Genomic DNA, 20,977 nt, shown 5'->3' on the forward strand with positions numbered 1-20,977 from the left:
AAAAATAAAACACTATTTTATCTCGATTACATAAGTATTCAACCCCAAGTCAACACGTTAGAATCACCTTAGGCAGCAATTCAAGCTCTGTCAAGTTGATTGTTGATCATTGCTAGACAGCCATTTAAGTCTTGCCATAGAATTTCAAGCCAAAATAAGTAAAAACTAACCACACCACTCATTCATTCATCTAGTCTTCGTAAGCAACTCCAGTGTATATTTGGCCTTATGTTTTAGGTTATTGTCCTGCTCTATTGCGTTTCTTTTTATCCTAAAAAACTCCCTAGTCAATGCCGATGACAAGCATATCTATAACACGATGCAGTCACCACCATGCTTAAAAATATGAAAAGTGGTATTCAGTGATGTGTTGAGTAAGATTTGCCCCAAACATAAGGCTTTGTATTCAGGACATAAAGTTAAGTTCTAATCCAAAATATTTGCAGTTTTATTTTAATGCGTTATTGCAAACAGGATGCATATTTTGGAATATTTKTATTCTGTACAGGCTTCTTTCTTTTCACTCTGCCATTTAGGTTAGTATTGTGGAGTAACTAATGTTGTTGATCCATCCTCAGTTTTCTCCTACACACCAATTAAACTCTAACCGGCCTCATAATGAAATTCCTGAGCGATTTCCTTCCTCTCCGGCAACTGAGTCAGGAAAGATGCCTGTATCATTGTAGTGATACCCCATGTAAAGTATAATTAATAACATCACCATGCTGAAAGTGATATTCAATGTCTGTTAATATATTTTTCTTAAACGTCATCTACCAATAGGTGCCCTTCTTTGCGAGGCATTGGTCTTTGTGGTTGAATCTGTGTTTGAAATTAACTGCTTGACTGAGGGACCTTACAGATAATTGTATGTGTGGGGTACAAAGATGAGAAAGTCATTAAAATGAATCATGTTAAACACTATTATTGCACACATGCAACTTACGTGACTTGTTAAGCAAATTTTTACTCTTGAACTTATTTAGCCTTGCTATAACAAAGGGGTTCAATACTTATTGACTCAAGACATTTCAGCTTTTAATTTTTAATACATTTGTAGAAATGTCAAAAAACATAATTCCACTTTGACATTATGGGGTATTGTGTGTAGGCCAGTGACACAAATTGAAATCGAATTGAATCCATTTTCAATTCAGGCTGTAACACAACAAAATATGTAACAGGTCAAAGGGTGTGAATACTTTCTGAAGGCACTGTAGATTGTTCATTAGTTTATTATGAGAGAAATTCAACATGGCTTACTTTGTCACMAYACTGATTTTGACCCCGAACACCCCACTCTGTTTTTTGGAGGGCGTTCTCTTCAGACTCAAGTCCCGACTAGTAAACTTCATGGAGAACTCCACCTTGATCTGTGGGAAACAATACATACAAAGTGTCAAACAATCTGCATTATTTTATGTTCTTATTTGACAGGGATTATGTACCGTGAACATTGCAGCAGCTTTTAGTGACACAGCTCATCTGCATCCCTAATTTAAAATGAGTTTAAAATACACAGCTTCCAAGTGCTTTCTTTTTTATCATTTCACAACATCCAGGAGTTTAAGAAGATCCAGAGTGGTTAGATGTTTACAGCTGTTTAAAAACACTGTGCTGCAGAGAAATCAGAGTTGGCCAAGCTCGTAAAGATAATATAGCATTGTCTCTGGCGAACTATAACAAGCTACATTATAATATCCACACACTAAGCCCTGACAAGTCATCTTCTATTGATGGGGTTGAATGGGTAAATGACTAACAGGACCAGGAATGGAATTAGGAAATCAAGGGCTGGTTTCCTGGACATAGATGAAGCCTAGTTCTAGATTAAAAAGCATGTTCAGTGGAGATTCAACATTGAAAGAGCTTCTTAGTCCAAGAAAAGGCTTGATCTGGGTCTGGCAAACTGACCCCAAAGGTTCCTGGTGTCCCTTACCCCATTCATCTCTATGACGTCCACGTGCCAGTTCTTGGACTGCACCGTCTGGGGGTCCAGCTGAAATACACAGAGAAAGAACATGATTAAGTTTCCTTCGTTATATTCTCTGCCCATGCCATAATCGATGCATAACCTCATAGGAGACTGAGAGAAGGTATGACCAGAGCAGTGAGTGTTCAAATATACATACAGTATCATGGACACAATCACATGGACCCTCACAGAACACACTCCTTGTATCCTAAATGTACAACTGCACTCTATCAGAGACACTAAAGCCTTATTTCTGGCATGGTGCCTGTGTGATGTGTTCTTCTTGTGTTAACTTAATCTGACTGTCACTACACCACAGTACCTAGCCAGCTCTCGGAGTACCCAGGGTTCACTGCACTGGAGGAATTAGTCTGTTTATTAGGACACAAACATGAAGACATCCATGTTATGTTAACTTCGACTACGTTTTGTGTTGTACTTGTTCTTCTATAACCACACCCCTAGACCTAGCCAGCTCTGGACCTCTGCCTACCCAGGGTTCACTGCTCTCTCGCGCTCTCTTTCAAGCACCTGTCCCATATGTGTCCCTCCCGTCATGCTCTGGTGAGGTTCTGAGGAGCTCCTTTAAAGTCCAGCCAAGAGAACAAAGAGGCCACGTTACAGTTTGTTTTCCAAGAAAAGACTCTCCCTTCAACATGGGCTGGAGGAGGGGGGCTATTTTCTGACTGCTGCTACGTGGAGAGAAAATAAGACCCCGTTTTCCTTTTGCCTCCTCAATGGAAATTCCCAGACTGGCCTGTCTATATTTAAATAACCAAAAATCCCTGGGAACTTCAGATTCAACTGCAGTTTTTCTTTTCTCCTCCATATAAAATTTACAGGATGCTGACATCTGATAAAGTTAAATGGGCTTTGCCCCATGTGTAGATGGAGCAGTGGTGCACGCTGGGTAATGTGTGTGTGTATGTTTAGACTGAGAGGAACCTCTGTAGCCTAGCCAGCCTGAGGGTTCTGTGTGGGTCTGTCCCTACCTAATGACATTGATCATCTCTGCATTAAAACACACACTATTTCCTCTTTCATGCATCATGAAACAGTCCATTCACCCCACCAGTCCTCTACTGGGCTAACTAACTAATGTATCACATTTCCCTCCTTTCACTAATGTGAACAAGAATCACATTGATTGAGATGAAAATACACCACACAAGAAAGCCCCCTTTTTCAAATTAAATCAGTAAATCACAAATATAGGCTAACACACAACAATGGAAGCACTGCTGCTGCCCTTTCCGTTCACTACCCTTTTATTGATATTGCTAGTGCCCAGTTTCATTTTGTTCCTGTTAGTTCTTGTAAGCTGAACTGTCATCTGGTTGTGGGCCAAGTTCTTTGTACCTCTGCTGAAATGCTTGTGGGTAGAGACAGGGCAGTGTGTTCTTTAAGAAAGTGAGACAGGGACAGGGGTTGTGTTTTTCCCATTTACGTATGGCTGTCTCTAGGGGTAAGCAGTGGCCATGAAAATGACTGCCTCACACGCTTCAGCCTGCTCAGTAGCAGAGGCAGAGCTGGGCAGTTTTCTCATGCTGCCTTGGGAGAATAGAGCTCTGACATGATGTATGATGAGAAGCAAACCCCAGAGACATCCGCCTGAATTTAAAATGGATTACATTTTGATTTTGTGCCACTGATCTACAGACAACACAATGTCAGAGTGGAATTTTGTTTTTAGACATTTTTACAAATTAATTAAAAGCTGAAATGTCTTGAGTCAATAAGTATTCAACCCCCTTTGTTATGGCAAGCCTAAATACATTCAGGAGTAAAAATGTGCTTAACAATTCACATAAGAAGTTTCATGTACTCACTCTGTGTGCAATAATAGTGATTACATGATTTTTGAATGAGTACCCCATCGCTGTACCCCACACATACAATTATTTGTAATTCGAGTAGCGAATTTCAAGCATAGATTCAACCACAAAGACTAGAGGTTTTTCAATGCCTCGAAAAGAAGGGCACCCATTGGTAGATAAAAAAAAGCAGACATTGAATATCCCTTTGAGCATGGTGAAGTTATTAATTACACTTTGGATGGTGTATCAATACACCCAGTTACTACAAAGATACAGGCGTCCTTCCTAACACAAAGCATTATGTTTAGGGCAAATCCGACAACATCCCTGAGTACCACTCTTCATATTTTCAAGAACGGTGGTGGCTGCGTCATGTTAAGGTATAAAATAAACGTAATAGAGCTAAGCACAGGCAAAATCCTAGAGGAAAACTTGGTTCAGTCTGCTTTCAAACAGATACTGGGAGACAAATTCACCTTAAAGCAGGACAATAACCTATAAACACAAGGCCAAATATACACTGAAGTTGCTTACCAAGGGTTTGGGCTTTTAACAAGGTTGCCCTAATCATGGCTATGGGGTCCTCACTACTGTACTGTAATCCCCCCAAATCAATCCCTAAAAACTTCATGCAGTACCTCTCCCCTCTCTCAATTACAGTCTACGGCTCTACGCACTTCTCAATAGACATAAAAAATGTGTCAAATTGGGTTATACAAATACGAAGAGCCTAACTACTATGGCTGACTCTGTAAAACAACACATTTCACTGCACCTATCTGGTGTATGTGACAATAAAACATATTTAAAAAATCTTATGCAGCCGAGCAGAGCGCAGTCAAGCGCACCCATTTCCCCTCAATCACTCCACCGTTCACCTCTAATACTCTGCTGCTTTATTCAAAACTCCAGGAACAACTTCTGCCCCAATTCATCAGTTTTCCTTTCCTTGCCTGGGAAGGAGAGACAAACCAAAGTGCCACTGATTCAGTACGGTGCTACACTATATTCTCAACCTACCACAGAGGATGGATAGACGGGGACAAGATAGATAGGTTGCTTTGGAAAGAATGATCTCCCCAACATGACTTGGGGTTATGCCCATCTGGCTAGTAAAACAACAGGAGATGAGAAAAAAATAAGTTGTTGTCTTGAGTGAAACCAATCAGAGGGAAGACTATATGAGGTGAAGCATGGACAAAGACAGAAAGGGGGCAGGTCCTCAAAGTACTTTTTATTCCAAATCCAAGAGATGAATCACAAAGCCAAATCCTCTCTCTCCAGAGAATCCTTTAAACATATTATTAGCCTGTGTTTGTAGAAGAAAGACAGGCTGGTGAAACACAGGCTGGTGGAAGGATATGGGATATTAAAATCAGTAAATCACAAATATAGGAAATCCTAAACCAAACAATGGTTCCAATTAGGACCTTGTCACTCCTCCAGAGGTCAAAGCCTCCTTTATGCTGCCTAAAACACCGTGACTGACTGGGGAGAGGATCATAATACATGATGTAGGTCAGATGATACTGTATCAATGCATATCCACACTGACTACACTGTACAATCAGCTTTCATGTGGAACAGAACCTACTGCATATAGAAAAACAGAAGAGGAAAAACGTTCCATGAATTATGTGAGTGTGAGTTCGAGTGGACGAGTAGCAATGAGGTGTGTTCCTTTTAGCCAGCATGATGCTCTGTTTTGTGGGAACACACTGTTCTCTGAGCGACCCCTAGGCTCTGAGGGCCGACTCTCCTGGTGTGTGTGTCTGTGTGTGTGTGTCTGTTGCAATGCTATTTCAGTGGGCTGGGGACATGGTGATCTGGCTGTGGATCGGGGGGCTCAGCTGGGGAAGTTAGTGGTTCCTCCCTATCTCAGCACAGCCAGTACAGAGCACCTGGTTGAGAGACCTAGCTAGACATCACCAGCACACACACACACGGAGTTAATATGACAAGCGAGAGGGGGAAAGAATTGATACATGGAAAGTCAGTGGATGAGAAGAGAGCCACTCAGGTTACTGTGATGTCACCTCTCTTCTATGTATAGTGTGGTATAGACCAGTGGACATGTGACTGACACTTGTTCTAAGGTGCATCCACTGAGTATACATCAAACATAGATGTGCAGAAAGGCAGGCAAAACACAAACAGTACACACACATACTGTACCGCACATGGTGAGAAGCCCTTCTACTGATCCCACTGCTGTTGCCAACGGGGGACAGAGCACAGCCCAGGCAGGGTTGAAGTAGTTTGAAAAACAGATGCCGAGGTCCCTCTGGAGATGTTCCTATTCTAAATCCATCTCTTACTGAACTCTCCACAACCCCCCTGAGGATACTGTGGTATAATGTATTTACAACACAGCCAGTCTTCCATCACCATAACCCAGGTACCTGCTTCTCACATAGGACATAAAATGACAGATCTAGATTTTGGTCAAAGAAATTGGTTTATGAATGATGCATGTAAAAAAAACTGTCATGGCTTCCGTTCTGAGGAAGGAAAACAATCTCTAGGATGTATGTGCAACTTCAAAGCACTGGAAGTTTTCAAAACTTGACAATATTGTAAGTGAACAATGCCATCAGGGAAGAAAAGTGTGCACTCTGATTCCACAGACGCTTGCCATAGTCCTTAATTAATCCATTGTTAGATTTTTTTTTTTTTTGTATTTTGGCAGCAATATTTAAAGCAGAACTTAATTATAATGAAGTATGAACTTTTGATACGGCAAATTCATTAATTCCTCTTAATATTTTCTTTGTGCTTTGCTACTTTCCTTGTACCTCTCACTTTCTGTTCACTGGGAGATTACATTTAAATATTCATTCTGTGACTGACTGTTCTGTTTTAAATGAACAATAAGCAGCAATGTTCCCATCTGGTTTAATTAGAAACTAACTAGCTCAACTGCATGGGCCGTGGGTTTCATTTGATTAAAAACAGCAACCTAGGGATTGTTTTTTTGTTTATTAAGACCTCTACAAACAAGACCATCATTATTTTTTCTGCTGACAGATTATATTACCGGCCTGATGATTGTAAACAAAAACAAAGCAATATGAGTTGACAATATTGAGTCTAAAATTAGCTGCAGATGAAAATAAGAGTGAATATACATAACATAGCTATGTAAAATGTTAACATCACTCTACTTATTAATAATATGATGCTTTGGTAAACAGCTGCTGATGTCATTATAGACAAGTGAAATGTAAGGCCTTTTGACTCGGTTGTCATGAGCTTCCTGACAAGACTTCCTGGTTTGAGCCCAACCAGCACGCGTTCTCAGCAGGCAGAGAGTTATGATTGGCCAAGGACCAGCCCAAGCATCCTATCACAACCCCTAAGGGCAACGTGTCTCAGGCATACAGTATAAGATCCAACTTCATAAACATCATACAACATAAAGGCATCTGCTTTAAGACAAGGCTTACACAACAGCATGTTCCTGCCTGCAGCACGCACGACTAACACTGATGATTTACAGGCAGTACAGGAGAGGGTGACCTCTGATAATCACCAGCAGGGACACTAATGTTCTCACAGTTCTGTTCACTACAGCGTGTGGTCCCATGCAGGCCAGCCTCACAGTAGCCTGGACAAAGAGGACAGAGAGGAAGAGAAAGAGAGTATGTTGAGTCCTTGGGCTTCCTTATGTCAAACCYGAGAGTAAAATACATGTAAGCAGCTGACTTCCAATGATAGGCTGTTACCACAACTTATCTCTTTTATCTTCTGTTAACTCAATCACATGTAGAAGGGTTTTCCAATCGCATTATCAAACACATTATCAATCCCTTGATGACCTTCCTTTGGTCTTGGATGGAAAGTTTTTATTTTTTATTAGTCCATAATGTAGCTGTAATTACAGTATTTACAGTGATAATATGGGTCATCCAAAAAAGTGCTTGTGTATAGGTCATTTATAGGCAGGTAGATAAACAGCATTTGGAAACACCATTGATACCGTATGAGAGGGTCTTTTGTTTCACTTTCATTCCTCTAGTCCAGCCGAATGCTAACACTCTTTGTGTAGGTACAGTAGCAGGGGTTGGAACCGGTTCAAGGAACAGAACCGAGGAGCAAAAACAGAACCGGGAACGAAACTTCTCTCTGGTGTTCCGGAACAGAACCGTTATTTTAAATTCTTGAGAACCGGTTTCTAATGCCTCTGTTGATTTCATGTGTTAAAAAAATGAATGAAAAGGAACTATATGAACCGTTACTTTTTTGGTTCGAACCGGTTCAGAACTTTATTATACAGAACTTTATTATACAGAACTTTATTATAAAAATAGTGGTTCTATTCAGAACGATTGGAAAATCCTTTTGGTAGACACTGGTTAGCCAAACCGACCCACCACTCTTATGAACCCAGACCACGGAGGGTTTGTAATGAGCCATACCAAAGGGTCGAGTGGTTTAACACTCCTAGACTAATTGGATGATTCATGTAGGCCCCATCGAGGGAGGGAGAACGACCCTGATATTCCCACTTAGCCAAACAATACCCACTCTTCCACCAGGGGCAGCGGGTCTGACCCAGCCCTGGGAGAAAGTCATCCTGGGTACCAGCCTGAGGATGCTCCCTTGCCTCCCTCCACCCCTCTGGAGCTCATTAGCCAGTCTGAGGGTGTCTGGTTGGGGATCGATGGGGGTGAAGGGCTGGACCCCCCCTGTAGTGACAGTCAGATTTATGGCTGGCATTTTAAGGCCCTTCAAAGAGGCAAGTGGGAGGAAACAGTAACATGTCATCTACACTAATCAGCATACTGAAATGGAACACCACCCTTTTGTGTGTTGAGAAATATGTTTCAGGATTGGGAGAGGGGGGAGAATTATGGTTATACTTTATTTTCTGTCATACCCAAACCAGCAGAACACTGCTTTTGTTCCGGTTTTAAGGCGGTTGCTTTTAATGATTAATTAATGGGACTTCTAAGGATACTGTAACTGACGCCCACCAAGGTGTAAAACACAATAACACGGCAAAATGGAAATCAGTATGGGAGAGGACATGGGTTCAGAACAAATGTAACAGAAAACATCATGATCATGGTGTTAAAATATCTAATTCTGCCCCAGCCAGCCTTCTCTCAGCCAACCTTCTCTCAGCCAGCCTTCTCGCAGCCAGCCTTCACTCAGCCAGCCTTCACTCAGCCAGCCTTCACTCAGCCAGCCTTCACTCAGCCAGCCTTCACTCAGCCAGCCTAAGCTCTACTGGAGTCCCTGCTTCTGCTTCCTCTGCATTGTCTTAATTAGTGCTGTAAGAGGCATTGTCCTGTACGCACCTCCTGCTTCCTCCCAGTTTAAAACTCATCAACACGCTGCAGCTTACTCAACACACTCCTCTTTCTCTGTCTAAATCTCACTAATCTAAATCTGTTCTCAACACACACGCTCGCCTTCCTTTCTACCATCGTCCCCTCAGCCTAAATGTCTATTTTCATGGCAAACACACACACTGCAGTCTGTTCAACAAAAACACACTGCTGCAGTCTGTTCAACAAAAACACACTGCTGCAGTCTGTTCAACAAAAACACACTGCTGCAGTCTGTTTCAACAAAAACACTCTGGCAGTCTGTTCAACAAAAACACACTGCTGCAGTCTGTCAACAAAAACACACTGCTGCAGTCTGTCAACAAAAACACACTGCTGCAGTCTGTTCAACAAAAACACACTGCTGCAGTCTGTTCAACAAAACACACTGCTGCAGTCTGTTCAACAAAAACACACTTGCTGCAGTCTCGTTTCAACAAACCACTGCTGCAGTCTGTTCACAAAAACACACTGCGCTGTCATCAAAAACACTGCTGCAGTCTGTTCAACAAAAACACTGCTGCAGTCTGTTCAACAAAAACACTGCTGCAGTCTGGTCAACAAAAACACTGCTGCCAGTCTGTTCAACAAAACCACTGCTGCAGTCTGTTCAACAAAAACACTGCTGCAGTCTGTTAACAAAAAACACTGCTGCAGTCTGTTCAACAAAAACACTGCTGGCAAGTCTGTTCAACAAAAACACTGCTGAGTCTGTTCAACAAAAACACTGGCTGCCAGTCTTTCAAACAAAAACACTGCTGCAGTCTGTTCAACAAAAACACTGCTGCAGTCTGTTCAACAAAAACACTGCTGCAGTCTGTTCAACAAAAACACACTGCAGTCTGTTCAACAAAAACTGTTCAATATAGTTCATTCATAGACCTGACGTTTACTCAGACTCAAGCATCAAAGACTCACTCAACATGAATGAGACCTCAAAGCTGCGTGAAAGTATGCTTCTATGGGAGGATGTGTATGTGAGAGAGAGACGAGAGATGAACATGAAAGTGCATGATCAAGTGTGTGAAAATATGTGCAAGTGTGAGAGTAGGCATGTGTGTGTGAAGGGGTGTACTATACTGTTATTATGAAAGAGGTACAGAGAGTCAATATGGCTCTGTGTGTAAACTGAGTATCAGTGTATATAGGAAACTAACATTGTGAGTGTGCAGCACTGAACAAACCAATTGTCTATGTCATTTAAATAGAAGAAGCAAAACAGCCCAAACAGATAAGACTGTCCTCTCGCCCAGATTCCCAGATCAAGCCTGAAGTGCGGGAGGACTCAGCCAGGGCTGTGGATAGGTCTGGGATCAGCTGAGATCAATGGGGGTAAAGCTGGGGGAATTTCTGCCTGTAATCCAAGTCTGCAGTGTCAGGAGAGACCAGCAGAGAGATAGACCTGTCAACTCCAGCCACCAGCAGCAGGAGGGTCTTTATTGACCTGTCTATAGATCTGGTATTCACAATAAGCTGCTCAGGGTTCATTACATTGCTTCCACATTTTGCCAGAGAAGCGCAATCTATTGAAATGATTTCATTAAATGTAAATGTGCCGTCCCCCCCTTCATCTATTCTGATTGAAGTGGATTTAACAAGTCACATCAATACGGGATCGTAGCTTTCTCCTGGATTCACCTGGTCAGTCTGTCATGGAAAGAGCATAATGTTCATAATGTTTTGTACTCAGAGTATGACGCAGTATAGTGGCTAATGGATACCAGCATACTGATATCAAACTGCCATACATTAACTGCCTCTGTAAAATATATGTGCTGCACATTTGCACAGTGCATAAAAACAGTATTTACAAAAAAATAACCTCTTTCTCCTTCCTCTCACGCATGAGTCCTGACCTAGAACCTGAAGCTAAGGTCTGCGTGCGTGTTCCCCAGACAGAGGAGTCAGTCAAACTTGAAAGAGTAGTAAACTGGACCATGCTTCTCCTCAACGTGTCGTTGAGATGACAGTAATTTCCCTGTCTATTTAGTACGGAACGGATCAGTAATTAGTCTCTCCCCGGGTTACCATGTACTCTGCTGAGAGGATTGTGGGTCATAATTAAGCTCTACCAACAACACTCTGGCCTTAGATCAGTGTCTCAGGGTAATTTCTCTACAGGACAGCAGAGGGAGCAGTCTCAGACTCTCAGCTACACCAAAACACCTCTGATTACCTTAACAGACCAGCAACCACACAGACAGAGGTATATCACCATTCAGCATCACTGGCTTTACACTGATGAGAGAGCTTGGAAAGAGCAGAGTGGTAGATGTAGAAGGAGGATGAGAGGGTGAAAAAGTGAAAAAAGGGTGGGGAGGGGGGAGGGATGTAGGGGAGTAATGGTCAAGGCTGTGAATTCAATTTACTGTAGCATCTCACACATACACAGTACTCAGGGCAATGAGACAGTTACTGCAGTTCCGCACCAACAGTACATTATACAAGTAAATGATCTCCTCTACCTAAATCTTTAATTTCTATACCAGCGTCATCTAATAACATCAGCACAGAGCATGGAGGCTTTAGCTGGAGTAACAGTACCAGTTAGAGGTGTATATTTCACCACAGTGCATAGAAGTAGAGAGAGAAAGGGATGAAAACAAACACACAGGAAAGAGAGAGTAAAAAGATGAACACAATGACAGAGGGACAACCGTAACTTAGCTGATCAAGAGAAAGAAAGAAAAGAAGGAAAAAGGGGACCTTTTGTCTGAGGAGCTTGCTGCGTACACGACCCCATAGCTTGGCCCCGGTGTTGGTGTGCCTCTTGATGGCTGAGGAGGGGATTTGAGGCTGCTGAAGCTGCTGCTGGTTGTTCTGCTGGTGATCCTCCACACAGCACTGCTGCTCCAGCCGCTCACACACGGTGTTCAGGTTCACATCTGACACCAGGATGTCCGTCATCCTACCTGAGGCGTCGGCACACGGGGTTATAATATGAACTAACTAGGAACAAAATCCCCAAGGTAGCCGCAGTCCAGAATAACCTCACGTCAAAGATCAACACTAAATACCAAGGTTGGGATTCTCTTAAATATGGAGAGACTAGAAAAGTCTCTCTCAGTTGATGTTCATTTGGAAACTAAGATGAATAAAATAAGGTGAAAGTTGAAGATAAGGCAGATGAGGAAGGTTCAGTCTGTGAGAACAGAGAATCCTGATCCTGACATGGTTTTCATTCTTCTAAAGCCGGAGAATTCCACACTGGTTCCTCTGGGATGTCAAGCTAATTCCACACTGTGCTGCTGCCAGCATCTCCACAGCTCACAATCTGATTTCCAGTAATGCAAGCAGAGAGAGGGAGAGGTGGAGCGAGAGAGAGAGAAAGAGGAGGGAAGCAGAGAGACCGGGTGATGCAGGAGGAGGGGGAGTGAATGAGCTGCTGCCGTTACCAGCCATTTCTCCAGATGTGAGAACACACCTCCAAATAACAGAGAGAAGGAGAGCGAGAGAGATGACAAACCCTGCTCTGTGCCTTTCCTCATAGCCTTCATGCCTCTCATCCTTCCCCATAATTGGTAACCAATTGAGGAAGTGCGTAAAAAAGGAATAAGGAATGTGAAGAAGAGAAGGAAAGAGAGAAAAGGGAGATGCGAACTCTAACAGGGTGATTTAGATCCCATCAGAAACAACCACATTTCCACAACATATAACGGAACCTCAAAAGAACAAACTCTCCACAAATCAGAGTTTAACAAGGGTGGGAAAAAAAGATGCTAAATCATTTTATCACCAAACACGGACACCTTCTTGTATCGTGACAAGAAGCATGTTTTTGTACTCTAAACCTTCCACCCCCCTCGCTCCCGCTCTCTCCTCACCCTTTTTCTCTTCCCCTTTCTGTCCTTCTCTATCTCCCTCTGTCGTCATGTGTGCCTGTTGCCATGCGTTTTCTCTAGATGACTTCTCCTCCACGCTTCCACACTCCACTGAGTCCTCCGTCCATTATGTGTGTGTGGGCTTCCACACTCCACTGAGTCCTCCGTCCATTATGTGTGTGTGGGCTTCCACACTCCACTGAGTCCTCTGTCCATTATGTGTGTGTGGACTTCCACACTCCACTGTAGTCCTCTGGTCCCATATGTGGTTGTGTGGACTTCCACACTCCACTGAGTCCTCCGTCCATTATGTGTGTGTGGACTTCCACACTCCACTGAGTCCTCCGTCCATTATGTGTGTGTGTCTGTTCGCGAGCGCGTGCGCATGCATATCTATGTGTGCTTGTGTGTATGTCTGTGTGGGCTTCCACACCCACTACTCCAACCACTCTCCCCTGCCTCCCCACACCCCCGCTCTCTCCCCAGCCCAGAGATCCATAGGGACAGACGCAGGACTAATTGACCACCAGCGTTTCCACTACGCTGGTTAACCCCTTACACACCACCTCCCTCAGCCGTCCATCCACACACATCAGGAAATCACTCATATCTATCCACCCTCTCTGGAGACCACTAGAGTGAATCAGTCTCCTCTCAAGTTCTGCAGCCTCTAGTTTTGTCTTGTCTGATTATTGTCCAGCCATGTGGTCAAGTGCTGCAAAGAAAGACCTAGTTAAGCTGCAGCTGACCCAGAACAGAGCTGCACATCTTGATCTTCACTGTAATCAGAGGGCTAATATCAATACTATGCATGCTAGTCTCTCTTAGCTAAGAGTTGAAGATAGACTGACTGCATCACTTTGCATAGTCAACTTACACACAGCTCTGACACACACACACCCACCAGACTTGCCATCTTTTCACAGTCCCCAAATCCAGAACAAATTCAAGAAGACGTCCAGTATTATACAGAGCCATTATTGCATGGAACTCCCTTCATCTCATGTTGCTCAAATGAACAACAAACCTGGTTTCAAAAAACAGATAAAGCAACACCTCACAGTACAACACCTCTCCCCTATTTGACCTAGATAGTGTGTATGTATTGATATGTAGGCTCTGTGTGCCATTTTTAAATGTATGTAGTTCTGTCCTTGAGCTGTTAATTAATGTTCTGTATTATGTCATGTTTCATGTTCTGTTTGGACCCCAGGAAGTAGCTGCTGCTTTCGCAACAGCTAATGGGGATCAAATCAATAAAATAGCAATACCAAAAGGAGTAGGGAATAGTACATTGTATAATGGGTGTATCAATCTGGGAAGGGATGTCTAAGCCATGCTTGTCATATTCCATCTTGGTTCATGTCTATTCTCCATTAATATCTGAGGGAGAAAAGGAAAAAGACAGAAGGCTGCATTACACTCAGACAGACTGTCTCCTCTCCTGAACAGTAGCTATGATTTAGTCTATGGTCAGACAGACTCCCTACCTGCTCTGAGGTAGACTGATACCTTCAGATAGCAGCACTGAGTCATGGGAGGGGAGCACAGAGAGGGAACGGGGCAGATAAACATGCAGTATCACCCATGAAAGGAGGAACGCATGCATTGATTGCACAGACACATACAGTAGGGTCCCTTATATCCCACCCAGAACAGGGTCAATCAGGACCGYGGGTCCCGACTACAAAAAAAATAGTTTTKGGGCCTCCCGAGTGGCGCAGTGGTCTAGAGGCGCCACTACAGACCCGGGTTCGATCCCTGGCTGTATCACAACCTGCCGTGATTGGGAGTCCCATAGGGTGCCGCACAATTGGCCCAGCATCATCCGGGTTAGAAGAGGGTTTGGCTGGGGGGGGGCTTTCTTGGCTCATCGCGCTCTAGCAACTCCTTGTGGCGGGCCGGGCGCCTGCAGGCTGACCTCGGTCGTCAGTTGAACGGTGTTTCCTCCGACACATTGGTGCGGCTGGCTTCTGGGTTAAGCGGGCGGATGTTAAGAAGCGTAGTTTGGCGGGTCATGTTTTGGAGGACGCATGACTCGACCTTCGCCTCAAGACTGTAACTACCAATTGGATATCACAAAACTAGGGAGAAAAAGGAGTAAAAAGTACAAATCTAAATTAGCATGACACGAGCTGAATTAAATGTAAAATATATTGAAAAGTAAAAGCTTGGTATACTCTCAGTGCTCCATTGACATTTCACAGATACACTTGTTTTGTGAGAAATCTTTAAAAAGAACAGACATTTCCAATTAATATGAAAAGTGTATAATAAAATCTRAAAACACTCCATGTCTGAAAATGGATATCCATCTTACCACTGTTTTATGTTCTGCAGAAACGAGAAGAAAGACGACAAGTTCAACGGGAAAGTGAGCCTATCAGGTATCCAATAGCCTTAAAACCTTCTTCAGGCTGCAAGCCCGACATCGGGACAATATGACAACAGCCACTGCAAGTGCAGGGCGCGAAATTCAAAATCTATTTTTTGTAAAATATTTAACTTTCACACATTAACAAGTCCAATACAGCATTTGAAGATAACATCTTGTCAATCCAGCCAACATGTCGATTTTTTAAATGTTTTACAGAGAAAACAAACCACCATATATTATTTTAGCTCACCACCAAATAAAAAAGAGGACAGACATTTTCACAGCACAAGTAGGATGAAGTAGCATGCACAAGCCAACCTAACTAACCTAAAACCAACCTAAATAACCCAGAAAAAACTACCTCAGATGAAGTCCTATAACATGTTACACAATAAATCTATGTTTTGTTAAAAAAAATGCATATTTTAGCTATAATCAGTTTTACATTACTGCTACCACTTAGCACCATCATAGCTCCAGTCAGAAATCGCACGGCAGTAGCCAAGAAACAGACACCAACGTCAACTACTAATTTCACATCAGAAAAGATTTCAGAGAAATATATGGTGATAGCTAATGAAAGAGAAAGATCTTGTTATACAGACAATATTTCAGATTCTTTAAATGTTTTACAGCGAAAACACCACATATATTCATGTTAGCTCAACCACCAAATACAAAAAGAGAGACAGATATTTTCTACAGCACCGCGTAGCATGCAGCTAGCATGCACAGCTAGCATGCAAAGCCAACTAATAACCTAGAACTAACCTAAAAACCTAGAAAAAAAAAACTCCCTCAGATGACAGTCCTATAACATGTTAACAATAAATCTATGTTTTGTTCGAAAAAGTTGAATATTTAGCTATAAATCAGTTTTACATTACTGCTTACCATCTTAACCACCATCCATAGCTCCAGTCAGAAATCGCACGGCAGTAGCCAGAGAAAACCAGACACCAACGTCAACTATAATTTCACATCAGAAAAGATTTTCAGAAAAATATATGGTGGATAGCTAATGAAAGAGAAAGATCTGTGTGAATACAGACAATATTTCCGCATTTCTGAAGTGTTTTTACAGCGAAAACAACAATATATCGTTATATTAGCTTACTACAATAGCTAACACACAGCAGCATTGATTCTAGTCAAACGCTAGCGATAGCACAGTTCGACAGATATATGAAAAAGCATCCAAATTGGGTCCTTATCTTTGTTGATTTTTCCATCAGAATGTTCTCCAAAGGGTCCTTGTTCAGAACCGTGTTCATTTGGACCTAGAACGAACGATGTCCCTGTTGAATTAGCATGACACACTGGCCATGCCATGCTAACCTCTCCGTCCTGACAAAATTCTTGCGTTCGCATCACGTCTAAAGTCCAGAATAAATTTCAATAATATAATTAAAGTATATTGAAAAAAACATACTTTAGGATGATTTTTGACTGTATCAAAGAAAATCGAAGCTGGAGGTCATATTCACTATAACGAGTGTTTTCCAGGAGCGCAGTCCATTTCTACCTCGCGCCCAGAAAAAAAAAATATAAAGTGCGCCACTTATCACTCAAAGAAGGTTCCTTTCAGTCCCTGACAGAGATAATCAAGTCATTTTTTCTCTCACTTCCGCATGACAACCAGGGAAGATGTGTGACGTGTTTGTACAGTCCCAAGTGCCAAGGCCCTTTTAAGAGAGTATCTTGAGAGAAGACATAGCTTCTTGGAAATTCACTTTTTCCCAGAAAATGGGCTGTAAAAAGAGTGTATGTTTCACTTAGAGAAATAATTAAACCTGTTTTAGAAACTGAGAGGTGTTTTATATCCAAAGGTAATAAAAATATGCATATTGTACGAGCAAGAATTGAGTACGAGGCCGTTTGAAATGGGCACCTTTTTTCTGGCTACTCAATAATTTCCCTTGCAGCCATAACAGGTTAAAGGGATACTTTGGAATTTTGGCAATGAGGCCTTTATCTACTTTCCCCAGAGTCAGATGAACTACTATCATGCTAGCAGATAAATCAAATCACATTTATTTGTCACATACACATGGTTAGCAGATGTTGATGCGAGTGTAGCGAAATGCTTGTGCTTCTAGTTCGACAATGCAGTAATAACCAACGAGTAATCTAACCTAACAATTCCACAACACTTACCTTATACACACAAGTGTAAAGGGATAAAGAATATGTACATAAAGATATATGAATGAGTGATGGTACAGAACGGCATAGGCAAGATGCAGTAGATGGTATAGAGTAAGTATAATAAATATGCATGAGTAATGCGGGGTATATAAACATAAAGTGGCATAGTTCAAAGTGGCTAGTGATACATGTATTACATAAAGATGGCAAGATGCAGTAGATGATATAGAGTACAGTATATACATATACATATGAGATGAGTAATGTAGGGTATGTAAACATTATATTAAGTGGCATTGTTAAAGTGGCTAGTGATACATTTTTACATTACATTTCCATCAATTCCCATTATTAAAGTGGCTGGAGTTGAGTCAGTATGTTGGCACGGCCACTAAATGTTAGTGGTGGCTGTTTAACAGTCTGATGGCCTTGAGATAGCAGCTGTTTTCAGTTTCTCGGTCCCTGCTTGATGCACCTGTACTGACTCGCCTTCTCTGATGATAGCGGGTGAACAGCAGTGGCTCGGGTGGTTGTTGTCCTTGATGATCTTTATGGCGTTCCTGTGACATCGGGTGGTGTAGGTGTCCTGGAGGGCAGGTAGTTTGCCCCCGGTGATGCGTTGTGCAGCCTCACTACCCTCTGGAGAGCCTTACGGTTGTGGGCGGAAGCAGTTGCCGTACCAGGCGGTGATACAGCCCGACAGGATGCTCTCGATTGTGCATCTGTAGAAGTTTGTGAGTGCTTTTGGTGTCAAGCCGAATTTCTTCAGCCTCCTGAGGTTGAACAGGCGCTGCTGCGCCTTTTTCACAAACGCTGTCTGTGTGGGTGGACCAATTCAGTTTGTCCGTGATGTGTACACCGAGAACTTAACTTACTACCCTCTCCACTACTGTCCCGTCGATGTGGATAGGGGGGTGCTCCCTCTGCTGTTTCCTGAAGTCCACATCATCTCCTTTGTTTTGTTGACGTTGAGTGTGAGGTTATTTCCTGACACCACACTCCGAGGGCCCTCACTCCTCCCTGTAGGCCGTCTCGTCGTTGTTGGTAATCAAGCCTACCACTGAGTGTCGTCCGCAAACTTGATGATTGAGTTGGAGGCGTGCATGGCCACGCAGTCGTGGGTGAACAGGGAGTACAGGAGAGGGCTCAGAACGCACCCTTGTGGGGCCCCAGTGTTGAGGATCAGCGGGGTGGATATGTTGTACCTACCCTCACCACCTGGGGGCGGCCTGTCAGGAAGTCCAGTACCAGTTGCACAGGGCGGGTCGAGACCCAGGGTCTCGAGCTTGATGACGAGTTTGGAGGGTACTATGTTGTTAAATGCTGAGCTGTAGTCGATGAACAGCATTCTCACATAGGTATTCCTCTTGTCCAGATGGGTTAGGGCAGTGTGCAGTGTGCAGTGTGCAGTGTGGTTGCGATGTGTCGTCTGTGGACCTATTGGGTCGGTAAGCAAATTGGAGTGGGTCTAGGTGTCAGGTAGGGTGGAGGGATATGTCCTTGACTAGTCTCTCAAAGCACTTCATGATGACGGAAGTGATGTGCTACGGCGCGCGTAGCGTTTGCTCAGTTACCTTAGCTTTCTTGGGAACAGGAACAATGGTGGCCCTCTTGAAGCATGTGGGAACAGCAGACTGGGATAAGGATTGAATGAATATGTCCGTAAACACACGAGCCAGCTGGTCTGCGCATGCTCTGAGGACGCAGTTGGGAATGCCGTCTGGGCCTGCAGCCTTGCGAGGGTTAACACGTTTAAATGTTTTACTCACCTCGGCTGCAGTGAAGGAGAGCCCGCAGGTTTTGGTAGCGGGCCGTGTCAGTGGCACTGTATTGTCCTCAAAGCGAGCAAAAAAGTTATTTAGCAAGACATCCTGGTCCGCGACGGGGCTGGWTTTCTTTTTGTAATCCGTGATTGACTGTAGACCCTGCCACATACCTCTTGTGTCTGAGCCGTTGAATTGCAACTCTACTTTGTCTCTATACTGGTACTTAGCTTGTTTGATTGCCTTGCGGAGGGAATTGTACTGGGTGGAAGGCAAAACACTGGATCCGCTTCGGGAGAGTCATATTCCTGGTCGTAATGATAGTGAGTTGACGTTGCTCTTATATTCAGTAGTTCCTCCCGACTGTATGTAATGAAACCTAAGATTACCTGGGGTACCAATGTAAGAAATAACACGTAAAAAAACAAAATACTGCATAGTTTCCTAGGAACGCGAAGCGAGGCGGCCATCTCTGTCGGCGCCAGAAGTAGCATCTCGATACTCAAGACTTCCAGTCATTGCACAAACACTAATTAGCATTGGCTTACCTCTAACTTCCTACATACTGGACACAAACATAAAAATGGTTTCCACAAGTTCATCTAACTCTGGGGAAGTAGATAAAAGGCCTCATCGCCAAAAATTTCGAAGTAACCGTTTAATTCTTGCACAGAATCCAGCCTAGCTGACCCTATGCAATTTTCCTGATTTTGACCACTTTTTTTTCTCTGGCCTCCATTGATTTAGTCACCCTTATTCTAGCCATGCTACAAGGGTAAAAACTACAATCACTTTTGATCGGATTATGTTAGAGACATAAGGTTTGGACCATTGATTTTCATATAGCATTATCTACACAGTGAACATGTTATTTTACCCATTGGTCAAAAGATACATTTTTGATTGGAAGCCAATCTAAATAGTCTCTTCCCACAGCCACTATGTCTACAGACCTATCAGTTCGGCCGAAGCGAGACTAAATTAAAACAACAAAGTGGAACCTAAGTCAAAAGCTAGGGACAAAGTAAGCCAACTACTCGGTTCAGTACAGTAGTCGGTCACTGATGATTCCATTCAAACACATGTTCTCTCAACAACACTTATCACAAGTTAAACAAAGCCAGTCAGTGTTGTCAGCCTTCAGCCTTGCCTCAGAGAGGAATGGACTATATGATGTCATACCTGACTGTAACAGAGCATGGAGGGTTACGTGAATGACATCTGGTAATGATGATAATAACACTGCAGCAGCATACCACCCTGCATCCCACTGCTGGCTTGCTTCTGAAACTAAGCAGGGTTGGTCCTGGTTGGTCCCTGGATAGGAGACCAGATGCTGTTGGAAGTGGTGTTGGAGGGCCAGTAGGAGGCACCCTTTCCTCTGGTCTAAAACATTTCCAATGCCCCAGGGCAATGATGGGAGACATTGCCCTGTGTAGGGTGCAGTCTTTCAGATGGAACATTAAACGGTGTCCTGACTCTCTGTGGTCACTAAAGATGCCATGATACTTATCATGGGGCAACAGGTAGCCTAGTGGTTAGAGCGTTGGACTAGTAACTGAAAGGTTGCAATATCGAATCCCTGAGCTGACAAGGTGAAAWTCTGTCGTTCTTACCCTGAACAAGGCAGTTAACCCACTGTTCCAAGGCCGTCATTGAAAATAAGAATTTGTTCTTAACTGACTTGCCTAGTTAAATAAAGGTAGAAAAATGAAATAAAAAAATAAGAGTAACTCCGGTGTC

The 20,977-nt window shown here is 43.0% G+C and overlaps 1 protein-coding gene across 8 annotated transcripts in view; it reads right to left on the bottom strand.

The window, feature by feature from the left end:
- LOC111950127 (active breakpoint cluster region-related protein) overlaps positions 1 to 20,977 on the bottom strand; it is a 237,659-nt gene that overhangs the window by 5,308 nt on the left and 211,374 nt on the right. For 7 of the 8 annotated variants that reach the window (XM_023967508.2, XM_070434431.1, XM_070434432.1 and 4 more), the window contains 2 exons: positions 1,940 to 1,999; positions 1,264 to 1,373 (listed from right to left, as the gene is read on the bottom strand). In XM_023967508.2, coding sequence (XP_023823276.2) covers positions 1,264 to 1,373; positions 1,940 to 1,999 — 170 coding nt within the window. Of the gene's footprint in view, positions 1 to 1,263; positions 1,374 to 1,939; positions 2,000 to 11,831; positions 12,452 to 20,977 lie in introns of those variants that run through there. The other variant, XM_023967511.2, reaches the window with a different exon arrangement.

The sequence above is a fragment of the Salvelinus sp. IW2-2015 genome, linkage group LG23, assembly GCF_002910315.2.
Source record: "Salvelinus sp. IW2-2015 linkage group LG23, ASM291031v2, whole genome shotgun sequence".
In the NCBI taxonomy this organism is placed as follows: Eukaryota; Metazoa; Chordata; class Actinopteri; order Salmoniformes; family Salmonidae; genus Salvelinus; species Salvelinus sp. IW2-2015.